Raw genomic sequence first — 16,845 nt, forward strand, 5'->3', positions numbered from 1 at the left:
GGGCCTGTGAGGACCCAGAAGCCTGGTTCTGTTCGAGGAGGGCAGGGACTCTCGGTACGGCTGCGGGCCCCCTGGGCCCAGGCTGGTGCTCCTCTGAAAGAATAAGTGGTGGCCAAGGCCTCTTGTGTGTGGATGGTGCTCGGGTGAGTAAGATGCTCGCTGCCCTGGGAGCAGCAGTGGGCCGTGACAGGGTCACTGGAGGTCAGGAGGAAAGGCAGCCACATGAGGGATGCTGGGCTGAACCGGGTGGGATGCTAGGTAGAAACTTGTGTGTGAAGATTTATTGAATTAAATAATACATAATAATACACAATAGCTTTTAGTCATCTTATACTTGGAGACCTTGTAAAAAAGTTAGTTTCTAAAGGACAGCGTAGCACTGTTTTTAAAGCCATACTTTCCCTTTGTGGTGAAGAAAACATGGGAAGATAACATCGTTTACCCCGTTTCCCACTAGTGTGCAGTCCCAGTGCCACTGCCTGTCACACCCCTGCATTCTGTCTGCTGAGTTGACTTCTTTTTTGTTCCTTGGTTGTTTGTGTGTTTGAAGATCCAGTCCACCCTCAAATCCCAGATCAGAAAGATCCCTGACTGCTTCTCAAGATCCAGAACATTCCTTGACGGAGTATATTCACCACTTAGAAATGATCCAGCAAAGACTGGGAGGCATGCCACCAGGTAACCCAAGTCCTGTCTTCCCCTGTGACCCGAGAGACTCGGGAGCGGTCAGTCGTGGAGGCGGTTGGGATGCAGCCTGGTCAGCCTTGTCAGTGACTGTCCTGCTGACCAGCTGTCGCTGAAGTACCAGGAGGAGGGTTGGGAGTGCAGGCACCTGGGGGCTGGGGCGGGGTGAAGGGCACACCACGTGGGGGTTGCGGGCTCAAGCACCAGATGGGCCTCCGGGCCTTCGTCTCTCATAGCCGTCACACCGTGTTCACAGGGTGTCGTCTGTTCAGTTTTTCATCCCTCATAGTTTAAACTACTGCGCCTCTTGATTGCTGTTTCTGTTTTCACCAAAAATAAGATTAATGCAATGGAAGTGTTTGGAAATTGTGAGATTCCTCTTAAAAGACGTGAAGCCTTCTAACAGATTGCTTCCTCATTTCTCTTTGTGTTCAGAGTCCACTTCAAAGAAGGCCTGCTGCCAGAAGATTAAACAGTGAATAAAGTCCTGTGACAATTTTGAGGAAGACATTTGATTTTCTGAGGGGAGCTTGTGCTGTGGCATGCTGAGTGCCAGCCCCGTGTCATCCGTTAAGTGTTCTCACCCTTATATTTTGCTGCGAAGCCAAATGGGGTATTTTCTTTGTAATTCAGCACATTTTAGCTTCTCATCTTGATGAGGTAGCCCCTTGGTTCTATTTTGGTCATGCCTGCATGCCTACCTCCACAGAGGATAAGCAGAGGATGACTTCCTGTTTATTTTCTTAAAGTGTACAGCTGGAAACTTGGTTTAAAACAAAAACAATAAAAAAAAAAAAAAAGGCCCTGATGTACTTGTGAATAGTCGTGTGTTTTGTTGTTTCGTTTATCCAGTTCACTTTTATCACTGGCAAAAAAATAAAAGTTAGAATTTTTTTTATAAACTCCTGTCAGTCAAACTCTGAAAGCCCTGGTAAGACAAATAGCCATGTGCCTGTTGACTCACCTTGCTTGGGCTCTTATTTTATTTTTGTCAGACGTATTTATTTCTCATGATTAGGATCTTCTTTATGTTTTACTCGTGCTCACCTGTACCTGGTAGTGATGTCCAGCCAAGTGTCCTTTACCCAAACAGCCACTGTAAAGGCATATGTACAAGTATCTCAGTGTGTTTCTAGGACCTTTGAACGTGATGTTTATTCTGCTGGGCTTGGTTTCAATATACAACAACTTCTTCTAAGTCACTGCTTATCTGTCTTTGGGATGGGTTTTTCTCTGTCTGCAGCTTGGGTGCGTTTGCTGCTGCTTGGCCAGTATGCCGTAGGTCACTGTTCTACAGCCATCCTACCTTTTCCAGTCAGTCCTCATTCTTCTGTGTGATGTTGCTGAAGCCGAAATCTTGACCGGCTCCAGGCGCAGGAATCCAAGAAATGGCCTTTCACTCTCAACGTCCAGAAGAATGACAGTTGAAATTTATGATCAAATACTGAATAAATAAATATCCATGTACATCAGTGTTAAGCTAATGAGGGAGGGAGTGGGCTCATAACCACCATCACACCAACTTGTTACCATGGGGGTTGATAATTAAAAAGAACACAGGTCACACCTGCTGATGAGGGAAATTCTTCATAGTAAAGCACCAGCTTATTAATATCGAGGGAGCGATAGATACAGTTAGAAAACCTCCAGTTCTGCCCTAAAATAATCAGTTCACATTAAGTTCATCAGCAGATCCTAAAACCAAGGGGAGGTTCCCCTTCATGGTGCAGGGGCCAAGGAGTGTCCACTGTGACCCCAGGGCACAGTCTCCTGCAAGGCAGATGTCACGTGGGAAGGAGGAGGGACATCCAGAGTAGCAGTAAGGTAGAAAGGGCAGTGCCCTGTATCCACACATCTTCCTTCCATCACATGGGCTGGGTTTTCTGGGCCTCACTTAGCTGGTTGGGTGACAAGCACTGTCCTTCCTAAAAGATCTGAGCCCTCAACAGTCTTGTTTCTAGAGGACTTCCTTTCTTACACAGTCAAACCTGAAAGTACTGAGTACAGGAGGTGTCCCTGGAGATACCAAGTTACAGGTACAGGTTTCACTGTGCTCATGCTGTGCCAGCCCCCAGGCTTCCCCTCAGTGACTGGGTCGCTTACACCAGCCAATGCAGGAACCCCCACCCCTGCTGGTTCAGAGGGACCACTGTCACCAGCACAGCAGAGCCCATGGATGGAGCAGAGTCACGGATAGAAAGCAGTTACTCCCCCAGGGTTGTCTGACAGCTGTAAGAGGGGCACGTCCCACCTTCTGTGGCCCCAGGCTGATCTATTCGGCTGCGGGAGAAATGGCCATAAGTGGGTCGGCAGAAGGGAGGCCTTCCCAGTAAGCTGAGCTGCACCTGGGTGACATCAAGGAATCCCGGGGTCATGAGCCTAGCATGTACTTTTGCTGTGAGAAGAGTTTTCTGTCAGAAGCAGTGATGGTGAGCAAGGAATTTGGGAAGTCCCTAGAGGATTCCCAGCAGAAACAGCAGGTTCATCTGCAGAACAGGAGAGGACCGGGCACAGGGACTCGCAGCAGACATTCCATGGGAACCCTAGAGAGCTGTTCATGCCGTAACTCTCACCTTCTCAACCTGCTTGCATCATCTTGTTCGCCGCCACCTCTCCATCACCACCCAAATGTCCTGCAGTACAGTCCTGACACTACCTGGGGTCAGCGTAGAGTCCCCAGGCAGCCCACACTTCTGCCTGGCCAGCTATAAGCTTGCCTGAGCATCGGACCTGCAGGTCTTTGTCCAGGTCTCACTCAAACCCAACAGCCTCTGGCTTTCTCAGTCAGTAGGCTGGAGCAGCAGCCAAGATGTGGTCACAGAAAGGTCCACATGCACCAAGCCTGGGCCTCTCTTAGTTGTGGGCTCTGCAGGGTGTCTTTGACTACTTGTCTTTCATTCTGGAACGGAAACCGTGATAGTCCACAGACCACAGATTTTTCCAAGAATTTAGCTCTCACCATCTAAGGCATCTAGGGTACTACTTCCTACTCACTAGGACCAATTATTATGATGATATCTAAGCAAAGACCCTAAGGTAAGGCAGAGAAGTTGTCCCTGCCCACTGAGGAAAAATGACAAGGGAACCTCACGGTAAAAGCTTTCATGATTGCACCTGGGACATGCCATCACCTCTGGACCCCATCAAAATTGTATCCCCAAAGAGCTAGAGAAGTAAAGCAATAAAACTAGATGTAAACAGCAGCCTTCCACTGAAAACCAGAAACAGTATGGTCTCAGCTCAGGTTGCTATGACAAAATATCACAAACTGGGTGGTGTATAACCAATGGAACTTTGTCTCAGAGTTCTGGAGGCTGAAAGTTCAAGATCAGGGTGCTGACAGGGTGGGTTCTGGTGAGGGCCCCTTCTGAGTTGGAGACAGCTGACTATTCCTCGTGTCGTCACATGATGGAAAGCACAGTGGGGAGTGAGTGCTCTCATGACCCTTGTAAAGGCACTAACCCTGTCCTGAGGGCTCCACCTCACAGCCTCATCTGCCCCCCAGAGCTTCTACCTCCCGCTGCCATCCCACTGTGGGTAGGATTTCATCATAGGAGGCTTGTCCATCACCAGTGCACACAGAGCTGGCCTGAACAGACCCTGGAGGCATACATGAATGACTCAGCAGGTGGTCAGACTCGTGGTGCTGAATCTTCCTCCTACCTCATGTCTCTTCAGGCTGCATCTGTGGTTTCAGGGTACATTCCCTGTGACCAGCTGGCAGAACAGGAGGAAGCACAGGTTTGTTCTGCAGATGGATCTGCAAGAGTGCTAGCCTCAACCAAAAGTAGACAGTTGTCACACACATCCAGCTTGGGGCTGTGGAAGATTTTCTATCAGCCAGCTTTGGATGGTGCATCTTGGTCCATTGTGTATAGAAAGAGCACTGACCTGAGTTCCTGATTTATAAGTTTTCCCTGAGTAGTAGATTATCCAGCTGGTTAACACTTGATAGAGAAAAGATTGCCAAGTGGTACCAAGGATGTCTACAAGGCAGTAAGGAGACCTGCCTCCCACAAGACCCACTGTGGAAGTGCAGAAGGTGGACAAGATGACTTGCCTGTGGGTGTCACTCAGCTTCTTTCTTCAAGTGGCAGCAACCAGACCTCTCACCAAGACCTCCTGGCTTCTTCCCGGCATTCTTCTCAATGCTTGAACTGCCAACAGCAGAGGCCAATGCTGAGCCCTTCATGTGGTGAGCTGGTTCCCGCCATCACGGAGGAGGCAGTGATTGGTTCCACCAGGAACAGACACAATTCAAGTGTGGCTTCGGCTCCCCTGTCTGCAGTACATCTGCTGACACCACTATCTGTGGACCTGGAGATGTTTTACTCGTTGCTGTAGTTCTACATGACGCTGCCCCTTAGAAGCAAGCATACTTTAAAGCAATGAAAGTGCAGGATGAACTCACATCACACATAGACTCCACTGGTCTAACATGTAGGAGGTCACCAAGAAGACATGACTGCTGGTTGACCTGTGAGTTGGCCCTGGGCTGTCAAGAGTTGTGCATTCTGCTTGCCTTCTCCACACTAGAAGCTGCCCCAAGGGCACAGCTGGGAGAGAGCAAGGTGGTGGTGAGACCATATGAAGGTGTGCATGACTGAACCCAGTTCAGGCATCCATATAAGCTCTTAACATTCTGGTGGATGCACCTAATACCAAAACCAGACAAAGATGCCACAGAAAAAAAGAAAACTACAGGCCAATATCACTGATGAACATAGATACTAAAATCCTCAACAAAATTCTAGCAAACAGAATCAAACAACATATTAAAAAGATCATACACCATGACCAAGTGGGCTTTATCCCAGGGATGCAAGGATTCTTCAATATTTTCAAATCAACCAATGTGATATACCACATTAACAAATTGAAAGATAAAAACCATATGATTATCTCAATAGATGCAGAGAAAGCCTTTGACAAAATTCAACATCCATTTATGATAAAAAACCCTCCAGAAAGCAGGCATAGAAGGAACATACCCCAACATAATAAAAGCCGTATGTGATAAACCCACAGCAAACATTATCCTCAATAGTGAAAAACTGAAAGCATTTCCCCTAAAGTCAGGAACAAGACAAGGGTGCCCACTCTCACCACTACTATTCAAGATAGTTTTGGAAGTTTTAGCCACAGCAATCAGAGAAGAAAAAGGAATAAAAGGAATCCAGATTGGAAAAGAAGAAGTAAAATCCTCACTGTTTGAAGATGATGTGATCCTCTATGTAGAAAACCCTAAAGACACTACCAGAAAATTACTAGAGCTAATCAATGAATATAGTAAAGTTTCAAGATATAAAATTAACACACAGAAATCCCTTGCATTTCTATATACTAGCAACAAGAAAACAGAGAAGGAAACAATTCCATTCACCATTGCAATGAAAAGAATAAAATACTTAGGAATAAATCTACCTAAAGAAACAAAAGACCTATATATAGCAAACTATAAAACACTGATGAAAGAAATCAAAGATGACACAAATAGATGGAGAAATATACCATGTTCATGCATCGGAAGAATCAATATAGTGAAAATGAGTATACTACCCAAAGTAATCTATAGATTCAATGCAATCCCTATCAAGCTCCCAGTGGTATTTTTCACAGAATTAGAACAAATAATTTCACAATTTGTATGGAAATACAAAAAACCTCAAATAGCCAAGGCAATCTTGAGAACAGAACTGGAGGAATCAACCTGCCCAACTTCAGACTATACTACAAAGCTACAGTCATCAAGACAATATGGTACTGGCACAAAGACGGAAATACAGATCAATGGAACAAAATAGCCCAGAGATAAATCCACACACCTATGGACCTCTTGTCTTTGACAAAGGAGGCAAGAATATACAATGGAGAAAAGACAAATCTCTTTAACAAGTGGTACAGGGAAAACTGGTCAACCACTTTTAAAAGAATGAAACTAGAACACTTTCTAACACCATACACAAAACTAAACTCAAAATGAATTAAAGATCTAAACATAAAACCAGAAACCATAAAACTCCTAGAGGAAAACATAGGCAAAACTCTCTGACATAAATCACAGCAGGATCCTCCATGACTCACTTCTCAGAGTAATGGAAATGAAAGCAAAAGTAAACAAATGGGACCTAATTAAACTTAAAAGCTTTTGCACAATGAAGAAAACTATAAGCAAGTTGAAAAGACAGCCTTCAGAATGGGGGGAAATAATAGCAAATGAAGCAACTGATAAGAATAAATCTCAAGGGTAGGATCGAGGGGCAGCAGCATATGCTGAAGGACATAGGCCGTAGAGTTTGAACCCTTTGAAAGATTGAAATCATGGCAGGTCCAGAAGCTGATGCCCAGTTCCATTTCACTGGTATCAAAAAATATTTCAACTCTTACACTCTCACAGGGAGAATGAATTGTGTGCTGGCCACATACGGAAGTATTGCGAGTATTGATAGTCTTACACTTCAAGTTAAAGTCTAAAAAAACTCCAGCTGTGAAAGCAACATAAACAGATTCTGAACTGTACATTATCTGTTAAGTTCCCATGCCTGAAGAAGCTAATGTCAACTTATCATGTGATACTCAATTTGTACAATAAATTATGAACCTGGAAAAAAAATAAATCTCAAAAATATACAAGCAACTTCTGCAGCTAAATTCCAGAAAAATAAATGACCCAATCAAAACATGGGCCAAAGAACTAAACAGACATTTCTCCAATGAAGACATACAGATGGCTAACAAACACATAAAAAGATGCTCAATAGCACTCATTATCAGAGAAATGCAAATCAAAACCACAATGAGGTACCATCTCATGCTGGTCAGAATGGCTGTTATCAAAAAGTCTACAAGCAATAAATGCTGGAGAGGGTGCAGAGAAAAGGGAACCCTGTTACACTGTTGGGAATGCAAACTAGTACAGCCACTATGGAGAACAGTGTGGAGACTCCTTAAAAAACTGGAAATAGAACTGCCATACGACCCAGCAATCCCACTGCTGGGCATACACATCGAAGAAACCAGGATTGAAAGAGACACGTGTACCCCAATGTTCACCGCAGCACTGTTTACAATATCCAGGACATGGAAGCAACCTAGATGTCTACTGGCATATGAATGGATAAGGAAATTGTGATACATATACACAATGGCATATTACTAAGCTATAAAAAAGAATGCATTTGAGTCAGTTTTAATGAGGTGGATGAAACTGGAGCCTATTTAATACAGTGTGAAGTAAGCCAGAAAGAGAAACACCAATACAGAATATTAATGCATATATATGGAATTTAGAAAAATGGTAACGATGATCCTATATGCCAGGCAGCAAAAGAAAGACAGATGCAAAGGACTCTGTGGGAAAAGGCAAGGGTGGGATGATTTGAGAGAATAGCATTGAAACATGTATATTACCATCTGTGAAACAGATGACCAGTGCAAGTTGAATGCATGAAGCAGGGCACTCAACGGCAGTAGTCTGGGAGAACTCAGGGATGGGGTGGGGAGGGAGATGGGAGGAGAGTTCACACTGAGGGGACACAGGGGCACCTGTGGCTGATTCATGTTGATGTACGGCAAAACCACCACAATGTTGTAATTATCCTCCAATTAAAATAAATTAATTAATTTTTAAAAGTTAAAGACTCTGGTGGATGCAGAGAGTTATCTTCTGGCCACCCAAGACAAACCTCATCAGTTCCCTGCTTATCAAACCTGCTGCCTGCAGACCTGGAGGGTCTGCCTCTTTCTTGGATCTCTCCGTGCCCTCGTGTACAGGGACTAGTTTACGAACCAGCATTACAGATGCCATCGCTGGAAGCAGTTGCCTGGGCTGAAGAATGGAATGGCTAGCTGAAGGCTTGCTTTCAGCACCAGCTTGGAAATCCGTCTTTCAAGTTGGAGGTAATGTTGCAGACTGGTGTGTGCCTTAAACCAGTAGCGCATATACCATGCACACCCCTTACAGCCAGACTGCAGGTGCCTGAAAATCAAGAGGCAGACTCTTCCACTGCAAGTGCAAGCTGGATTCTCTAGTTTCTTGATCACAGTTAAGCAAAGGAGTACCAAGATGGCCCATGTGGGTCACGGGTTCCACACATTCTTCCTTGAGTATAGAGCAGCCCTGCCCTCTCCACTGCCCAGATGGTGACTTCTCCTTTTGCCTCCTGGTTCCTAGATTCAGGAACCCAGGGTTCCCAGACATCACTCATCATTTACATCCAGTAGGACAGGGAGTGTTCCTTTTGGGGACCAGGACCTCTAACCCTGCAGAATCTAAACTTGGAGGACAGGAGGCAAAAGTTCTCCAGTGAACCATTGGGAGTGCTATTAAGTGGGGCCACTCGTGTTTCCACCTTTGGATTTTAGACACAGGTATCTTTCTTGTTGGGAAATGGTGCCATCTCATCTCTGCAGAATATTGCCTCCACCTTGGCGCTTCAGCTATGCCTTCAGCTGACTGTCCCAGTGCTCTGTCAGGCAGCAGATCTGTGATCGCTGCGCATCCTGCAGTGTAAAGTGCACCCTACATTTCCTTTAATGTAAGGTGGGATCCTGTGCTAAAGGAGCTAACACTCCATAAACCCTTGCTGGCTGACACTTGTGGACAGGAGGTCAAACCTATCTATGCAGTATGAATCTATTTCTGTGAAAACAAACTGCTAGCCCTTCCCAGATGGAAGAGTTCCAGTAGCACAAACGGCTGGTTGAACTTCGTGAAAGGAACACATCAGGAGCTCCTCATTGGTCTCTTACTGACAGGTTAGACCAAGCGAGTGGTTGGATCAGCCCTGGGACCATAAATAGCCTCCAGCTCCATTACTTTGGTCATTCTGTCCTTGTACCCATCATGCCAGCACACAGGTTGCAAGAAATGCTGTCCAATATTAACTTTGCCAACAAAGGTCCAGATAGTCAAAACTATGGTTTTTTCCAGTAGTCATGTACAGACGTGAGAGTTGGACCATAAAGAAGGAAGAGCACCAAAGAATTGATGCTTTCAAACTGTGGTGCTGGAGAAGACTATTGAGAATCCCTTGGACTGCAAGATCAAACCAGTCAATCCTAGAGGAAATCAACCCTGAATGCTCATTGGAAGGACTGATGCTGAAGCTGAAATCCAATACTTTGGCCACCTAATGTGAAGTGCCGACTCATTGGAAAAGACCCTGATGCTGGTAAAGATAGAAGGCAGAACGAGAAGGGGATGACAAAGGATGAGATGGTTAGATGACATCACCAATTCAATGGGCATGAACTTGGGTAAACTCTGGGAGATGGTGAGGGACAGGAACACCTGGTGTGCTGCAGTCCATGGGGTTGCAAAGAATCAGACACGACTTGGCGACTGAACACCACCACCAAGCCAGTCCATCCAGGAATGAGGCTCAAGATTTTCCCCCTCTGTCCACATGTCCTAAAGGCTTCCCCATATGGTCATAGGTGTGAAAGGAGAAAGGGGCTCTGATACAGCAGCAGTGGGTGCCCTGTGGGTCTGGGCCACCTATCCTGCACTTACCTGTGACCCCTGAACAGTCTCATGCTCAGTCTTGAACATTTGTCTTCCACCTGGTGGTGGATTGCTGCTGGTCCAAACCACCCTGATGACCTTGTGAGTTTGGCAGAACCCCCTAACAAGGCACTGTTTTGTCTACATGTTCACTTGGTGTCCCAAGGCCAGATGTTCCATCTCTATCAGAGCACAGAAGCACACCAAGACTTTTTTTTTCCCTAAAAGGAAAATAATTCTCTGCTTCCAGGGGCATGGCAGAACCTAGGGTCCTGCTTCGTGAGTCTCCTACTGAGATGTGCCAGAAACTCCACATCATATTGTTCCCCACCACCACCACCACCTGCTAGACCATATGGCTGGGGCAGCACAACTGCCTGCATTGCAGCCTTGACCAATTACAAAAACTCTTACTTTTCTGGGTTCTTCTCAAACCTGGAAGTCTTCCAAGTCACCCAGTATTTGGGCCAGAGCACTATTCACAGGTGTGGAATATGCCACTTCCAGAACCTGAAAAGACCCAATAGTATCTTCCTTTACTGATGGCTGAAGGTGCAAGATGCAATAATTGTCTTTGCCTTTTGGAAGGGATGCCCTAGGGCTCCACTGACCACTGGATCCCTTAAAATGTTACAAATGTAGCAGGTCTCTGAATCTTCACAGGGTTTATCTGCTACCCTCTGGAGCACCTGTATCTTAGCAAGGCCTCCAGCATCTTTGTAATATTATTGACGTAATGGAGCAGTGTGATATTCTTCAGGATGGTGAAGTCTTTGGACTACAAGAGGGCAAGAGAGGTAACATAGCCTTCGGGCAAAACTGCATCTGTGTTCCATGTGAATGTGAAATGGTCCTGATCCTTTTTATCTGATGGGGACAGAAAAGAACACACCAAATCGGTAGCCACCTCCTGCATCTGACACAGAAACTACTATCAAGGCTGCCACTCAGTTGAGTTTGCAGTGTACTGCCATCCTCCAGGATCCAATTTCTGCAGGGATCATAGTAGTGAATTTAAGATTTGGGGGACCACCATGCTGTGTCCTTTAGATCCTTAAAAGTGGCCCCCAGTTCTGCCACTGTCCCACCCCTAGAGACTCTATGATCTTGACTGGAACAGATCAGTTTTAGAGGTCAGTTTTCCACTTGACTTTTCAGTCAAGTTTTCCACTTGACTTTTTAAAACCAGTCAGTTTTCCATTTGACTTTTCCTGTTGTGATAGCTCTAACCCTATAGGTCAGGGACCCAACCTGAGAGTAATGTTAATTGCCAAGTACATCAACGCCAATTATTCAGTTTGGGACAGGGGAAATGACCACAAGCAGGTCCACAGAGCTGGTGGGCCTACTGTAAGCTGGACCTTGGGGAGGACTCCATTAATTATCTGGCCACTATATGCAGCCACTCTGACAAGGAAGCCGTGATGATAATGCAGATGTCTGGATATCAAAGTCAATTCAGATTTTGTGTACATCAGTCGTCAGAATGTTTGGCTACCCACTTTCCCCCTGGGTGTAGTTATCAAAGGAAATGGCTATTGGACTCTGGAAAAGGAATTCAGGATTCATTTGTGTATGTACTTGTGGTATACTGCAGGGTCCTTCTTGGCATTTCGCCGCCTCTTCAGTACCATATCTGAAAACTAGCTCAGTCTAGAAACTGGCTGTGGGATCCTGATTTTTCTGTTCATCCATCCTTAACTTTTTTCTGCTGATATTTTCAACTGCCCATCTGTTTTGCCTCTAAGAATGCTGTGTTTTATTAACCATTTCTGCAACTGTCCACAGGTCAGAGTCCCATGGCTGCCACTCAGATCTTGCCGGCCACTGTAATTTGCAGTACTGACTTCTGTCAGTTACAAGCTCCTTCCTGGCCTCTTTTCTGCTAGGATCCTATTGCATGACCCCCCCCCCCCCCCCCACCGCCCCCCACCCCCAAATGCTGTTCTGGAGCAACCTTTCCTACTGTCAGCTCTTGCCTACAGGGGTGAGCCACCACTGACTAGTGGGAATGGCCATATGTGGGCATGCTGGCTGACACCTCTAATCTGGGCTCCAGCATCGACTGTCAGACATGTGAGTAAATGAACCTTCAGATCATTCCAACCTCCAGCCGTCAAGCTGTTCCAAGTGAAGCCCCAGATGACACAGGTCAATTCCACTATGCCCTGACCCTCAGCAATTTAGGAGAATAAATGATTCTTGTTTTAAGCCACTAAGTGCGTAGTAATTTGTTATATAGCAATTGACATAGCATCACTTTAGGAGTTTGCTACCAGTCTTTGCCTAGGTGTTAAACCCTGTATCTTAGAAGACTGGTCATAAGTCTTCTACCAACTTTACATTCCAGTTTTCTTCTGATTTCTGCAGGGCTCATGCCAGTGAATTAAGCAAGGATGCTGGGGACCACCACTCATCAAGCACACTTGTAATCCAGCCCCACAAAACTTTCCTAGCTCCTGGCAGTTGGCTGGTTCTTACAACCTGTCATGGACTAAACTGTGTCCCTGGAAAAGATGTTTAAGTCCTAACCCCCAGGTACTTGTGAATGTAACCTTATTTGGAAATAGGGTCTTTACAGGCAATCAAATTAAGATGAGTATTGTAATCAGAGTAGGTAAAAATCCAATAACTGGTATTTTCAAAAACAGGGAATTTGGACACAGAAACAGACAAACATATAGGGAGAAAGGCACGTGAACATCAAGGCAGACTGGCACAGTGCATCTACAAACCAAGTAACACCAGATTGCCAGCAAACCACCAGAAGCTAGCAGAGGAATAGAAGATCCTTCCCTCACAGCCCTGTCACTTTTCTCTAACTTCCAGACCCCAGAACTGTGAGATAAACTTCTGTTAAGCCACCCAGTTAGTGGTATTTTGTTACTGCAGCTCTAGCAAACTAATATGTTCTTTTGAGGGGAAGGGGGTTATAGTTCAGCTTAATTATACTAAGAAATAACCATAATTATATGCCTATTGTCCAACAGATTGGGGAGTGGGGGGCTAGGTTGGTAGGGAAAGGTGAGCCACATGGGCAGGCTCCAGAGGTTCAAGACAGTTGAGGGGGTAGTGTGGGATGGGGCGGGGTGAGGAAATCTTTGAGGGTATCTACCCAGATTTCCCCAAGCAGGATTCCAAACTTGGCAAAACAGAATTGTCTCGATTGGGTATTTACCATCATAGAGACTCTTGGGCCTAATCCTTGTCTTTATTGTTTCAGTGCAGGAAATGAGGATTTCTTGGCATGCAATCAAAGAGACTCCCCATCACTTTCAATGGTATATTTGTAGCCATCAGCTGTCCATTATTTTTCTGAAGAGTATATCAGTAGTATTAAGGAATACTGGAGTGGGTTGCCATGCGCACCGCCAGGGGATCTTCCCCACCCAGGAATGAAACCTGTATCTCTTATGTCTCCTGCACTGGCAGGCAAGTTCTTTATCACTAGCAGCACCATTCAGATGATGCCCACTTCCATCATCTTTCCTTATAGTTAACATTTCCATCATAAAAAGGTCACTAGGACATTCATTCACTTCACTGGTTCACACTCCTACCTCAACACAGGTGAATAATTAACTCTGGGGCAAGCACTGCTCGTCAGAGGCCTTCTGTACTGGCCCAGTGGCCAGATCGTTCTCCTGCTGGCTCCGTCACCTGAAGGCTGTGACGTAGGAAAGTGACCCTCTGCGTACACTTGTGGGTACCCGCGTCCACGACAGTCCACTGATGCACCGGGCAGACACACTTCCCGCGACACTGCGCAACAGTTCCCTCTGGATTCTCCAGTGTGTGTGTGGGGAGAGGGGCTCAGTGCAGCTCCACTACCCAACCCCCCCAGGCTCCGCACGTCTGTAGTTCCAAGTCTGTCCTCGCACTTCCCAAGGTCACCTCACCGTCTGAAACTGCGGCTGGAGCTCCTTCCAAGGCTGTTTTGAAAAGCACTTGGACTAACACACGTCATAACGGGTCTATGAAGGACGTCCAAAGGGGCCCGGGGTGTCCAGCTGGCTCCTGGGAGTTGTGAAAAGCCTCATGAGTGAGGCCCACCCATGCTGGAAGGAAAGCATGTGGACGCATTCCTCAAGAGCAGGCCCAGCGCGCCCGGAAGCCTCAACGTCCTCCATCTCAGCTGCGCCCCACCGTCCGCGCGGACTCCACACTAGTGCCCGCTGCTCGCCCGCCGAGGGGCCTGAGGAATCGCCGCGCACTGACGCCCGCCTGAGTCCAACCGCCCTAGCACCCCAACACTGAGGCGGCCGCCCTCTCAGCCGAGCCTGCGCTCCGGCCAGTCCACGATCCAAGCCTCCCGCGCAGAGCCTCTCGGGAGTGACTTTCTCTCGGCTCAGTCAATGGACGCCCAGGGCGGCTTCGCCGCGTCCTCGCGGCCAATGGCAGCGAGCATCTGGTGTTGCTGGGCGGGGCCAGGCGCCCACTAGGCTGGCGACCCGCCGCACACGCGCGCTCCCCTGCCCTCGCTTCCCACCGCGCACGCGCGCTCCGTGCAGGGCCGGCAGGGCTGTCGGGGGCGCGCGGGGCGGTGGCGGCGGCGGCGGCAGAGGAGCTGCTCGCGCTCGTGCCCGCGCCCGTGTCTCTGTGGAGCTGCCTGGGCCGCCCCCCTGCCCGCCGCCTTGGCTCCCCGAGGGCCGATGCGGGTCGCGGGGCTGAGGGGAGCGACGTAGCTGTCGCCCGCGCGGCCACCTGGGCTGGGCCTGGCGCGACCCCGGCCCCGACCCCGCCCGGCGCGAGGCGGCCGGACGGCAGTCCTGCTGCGGGGCCATGGCCGAGCGCGGGTGCCCGCTGGAGGCGGTGCCGCTGCCCGCTGAGGTGCGGGAGAGCCTGGCCGAGCTGGAGCTGGAGCTGTCGGAAGGTGAGCGGCCCGGAACCCGGACCCCCGCCCGGCTCTCCTCCCAGGCCCCTGCCCAGGCCCCGCCCCGCCTTAATGCGACCCGGACCCCCGCCCGGCGCTCACACCCGGGACCCCGACTCCCGTCCGGCTTCCGGCGCCCGGCCGGTGGCCGCGCTTTGGGTGTGTGGCCTCAGGCGTGGAAACCCGGACGGGGATGACCGCTGTGTCCGAGTGGGCTGCCCAGCCCAGGCCCGCGTGTCAGCGCGTAGGGACCGCGCCGGCTGCATGCCCGCGTGCCTCGATTTCCCCTGCGAGACCGGCTGGTCGCCGCACCTCCCTCTCGGGGATAGTTGGGAGCCTGGAATGCTTTAACAGGTGCAAAGCACTGAACACTTGGAACGAGATTGTTAGCCCCTCTTAGGGAATTTTTTAAAATTAAGAAAGATGTGCAATAAGTGGTTGTTTGTTTAAAATAGACTGAGTAATTGGGCCTCAGAGGCTTGGGTGGCGTTACCCTCTGTAACCTCCAGGCTCAGGTCCCGAATTCCGCGTAGCAGTCAGCGGCAGAGTTTAGTTCTTGGCCGGGGTCAGGGGACCTAGCAGCCCTTGGAGAGAAGCGTCTAAATGCGTAACTTTTTTTTGAAATTTAAATACATTTTCAACTTTTAGAATCCATTTTTTCCATAGGCTGAACCGAGTTTCACTTGGGGTCAGGCTAGTGAATTCTTACAATTATCTAATAAATATGCACAGGATTGTACTAACTCACCGAATCTTCACCAACCTTAGGGAGGTAGGTGGTGCTGTTATCTTTGTTTTACAGGTAATACAACATTTACATGCAACTGCTTTGAATTTAACATCCAGATTTTTAAAAATTCGGTGAGATGTGACGTCTTTCTTTTTTCAATGAAACTGCAGTTGGAAAAGGGTGGACTTGAGAATTCTTGGTGATGAGATGCTCTTGGAAAATCTGAAAAAGCTGAAATTAGGAGTGTTTCTGACAGGAACTGCTGGCCTGAGTTTGTTCTAGTTTTTCACCCAGGGAAAATTACATATAGTTACAGTTTAGATTTTACACATTTCAAATATGTTTTTGCATAGTGCTCCTGATTTCTGCTCCACTGTGTTAGTTATTCCTTCAATTCCTTGTTTTGTGGTTGTATGTTTGAATTCTTTCTGGGAGTTGACAGATAAAATTGAGAACTTCATAATTTGTAGGACAGAACACACGTAAAGACAAGTATTTCAACAAAAGAAACACTGCTCTATTGAATCCTTTCATCCTGTTGTCATTTTAGCCGAATGTAGAAGATGTACAGTTGCATAAAAGGTATAAGATTAAGTTTATGTGGATAGTAGCTTAAGCTGGGGAAGTGAAGACAGTGTTGAAGGGAAGGGACAGCAGAGTGTAGTGCAGCCAAGCAGACAGGAGCCCTGACCTCTGTCCTACCCCCTACATCAGTCAAGTTTTATTTATATAAATAAAGGAAGATGTTACTAATGAAGCACGGTTCTAAAGCAACCCAAACTAGTTTCATTTTCATTATCATTTTAATATTTTCAAGTAGAAGTAGAAAGCAGGACTCGTATTTGCCCTGTGTGATGTTTCTCTCCTCCCCACACACTCAACCCCCCACCATTTTCAAGAAACTTCTAAAGTAGCATGCTGCTGTGTGCGCTGCTTAGTCATGTCCAATTCTTTGCGACCGCGTGGACTCTAGCCCACCAGGCTCCTCTGTCCATGGAATTTTCCAGGCAAGAATACTGAAGTGGGTTGCTATTTCCTTCTCCAGGGGATCTT

At 47.4% G+C, this 16,845-nt stretch overlaps 2 protein-coding genes across 8 annotated transcripts in view; both read left to right on the plus strand.

The window, feature by feature from the left end:
• The window catches only part of PCNT (pericentrin), a 104,100-nt gene extending 102,622 nt beyond the window's left edge, over positions 1-1,478 (plus strand). For all 7 annotated transcript variants that reach the window (XM_052641823.1, XM_052641831.1, XM_052641862.1 and 4 more), the window contains 2 exons: positions 551-678; positions 1,120-1,478. In XM_052641823.1, the coding sequence (XP_052497783.1) occupies positions 551-678; positions 1,120-1,163 (172 nt within the window). In that variant the 3' untranslated portion in view covers positions 1,164-1,478. The remainder of the gene's footprint in view (positions 1-550; positions 679-1,119) is intronic.
• A 13,493-nt stretch (positions 1,479-14,971) lies between these two features.
• The window catches only part of DIP2A (disco interacting protein 2 homolog A), a 109,697-nt gene continuing 107,823 nt past the window's right edge, over positions 14,972-16,845 (plus strand). The window contains exon 1 of the mRNA XM_052650301.1: positions 14,972-15,062. Within this exon, the coding sequence (XP_052506261.1) occupies positions 14,972-15,062 (91 nt within the window). The remainder of the gene's footprint in view (positions 15,063-16,845) is intronic.

This window comes from Budorcas taxicolor, chromosome 1, assembly GCF_023091745.1.
Source record: "Budorcas taxicolor isolate Tak-1 chromosome 1, Takin1.1, whole genome shotgun sequence".
In the NCBI taxonomy this organism is placed as follows: Eukaryota; Metazoa; Chordata; class Mammalia; order Artiodactyla; family Bovidae; genus Budorcas; species Budorcas taxicolor.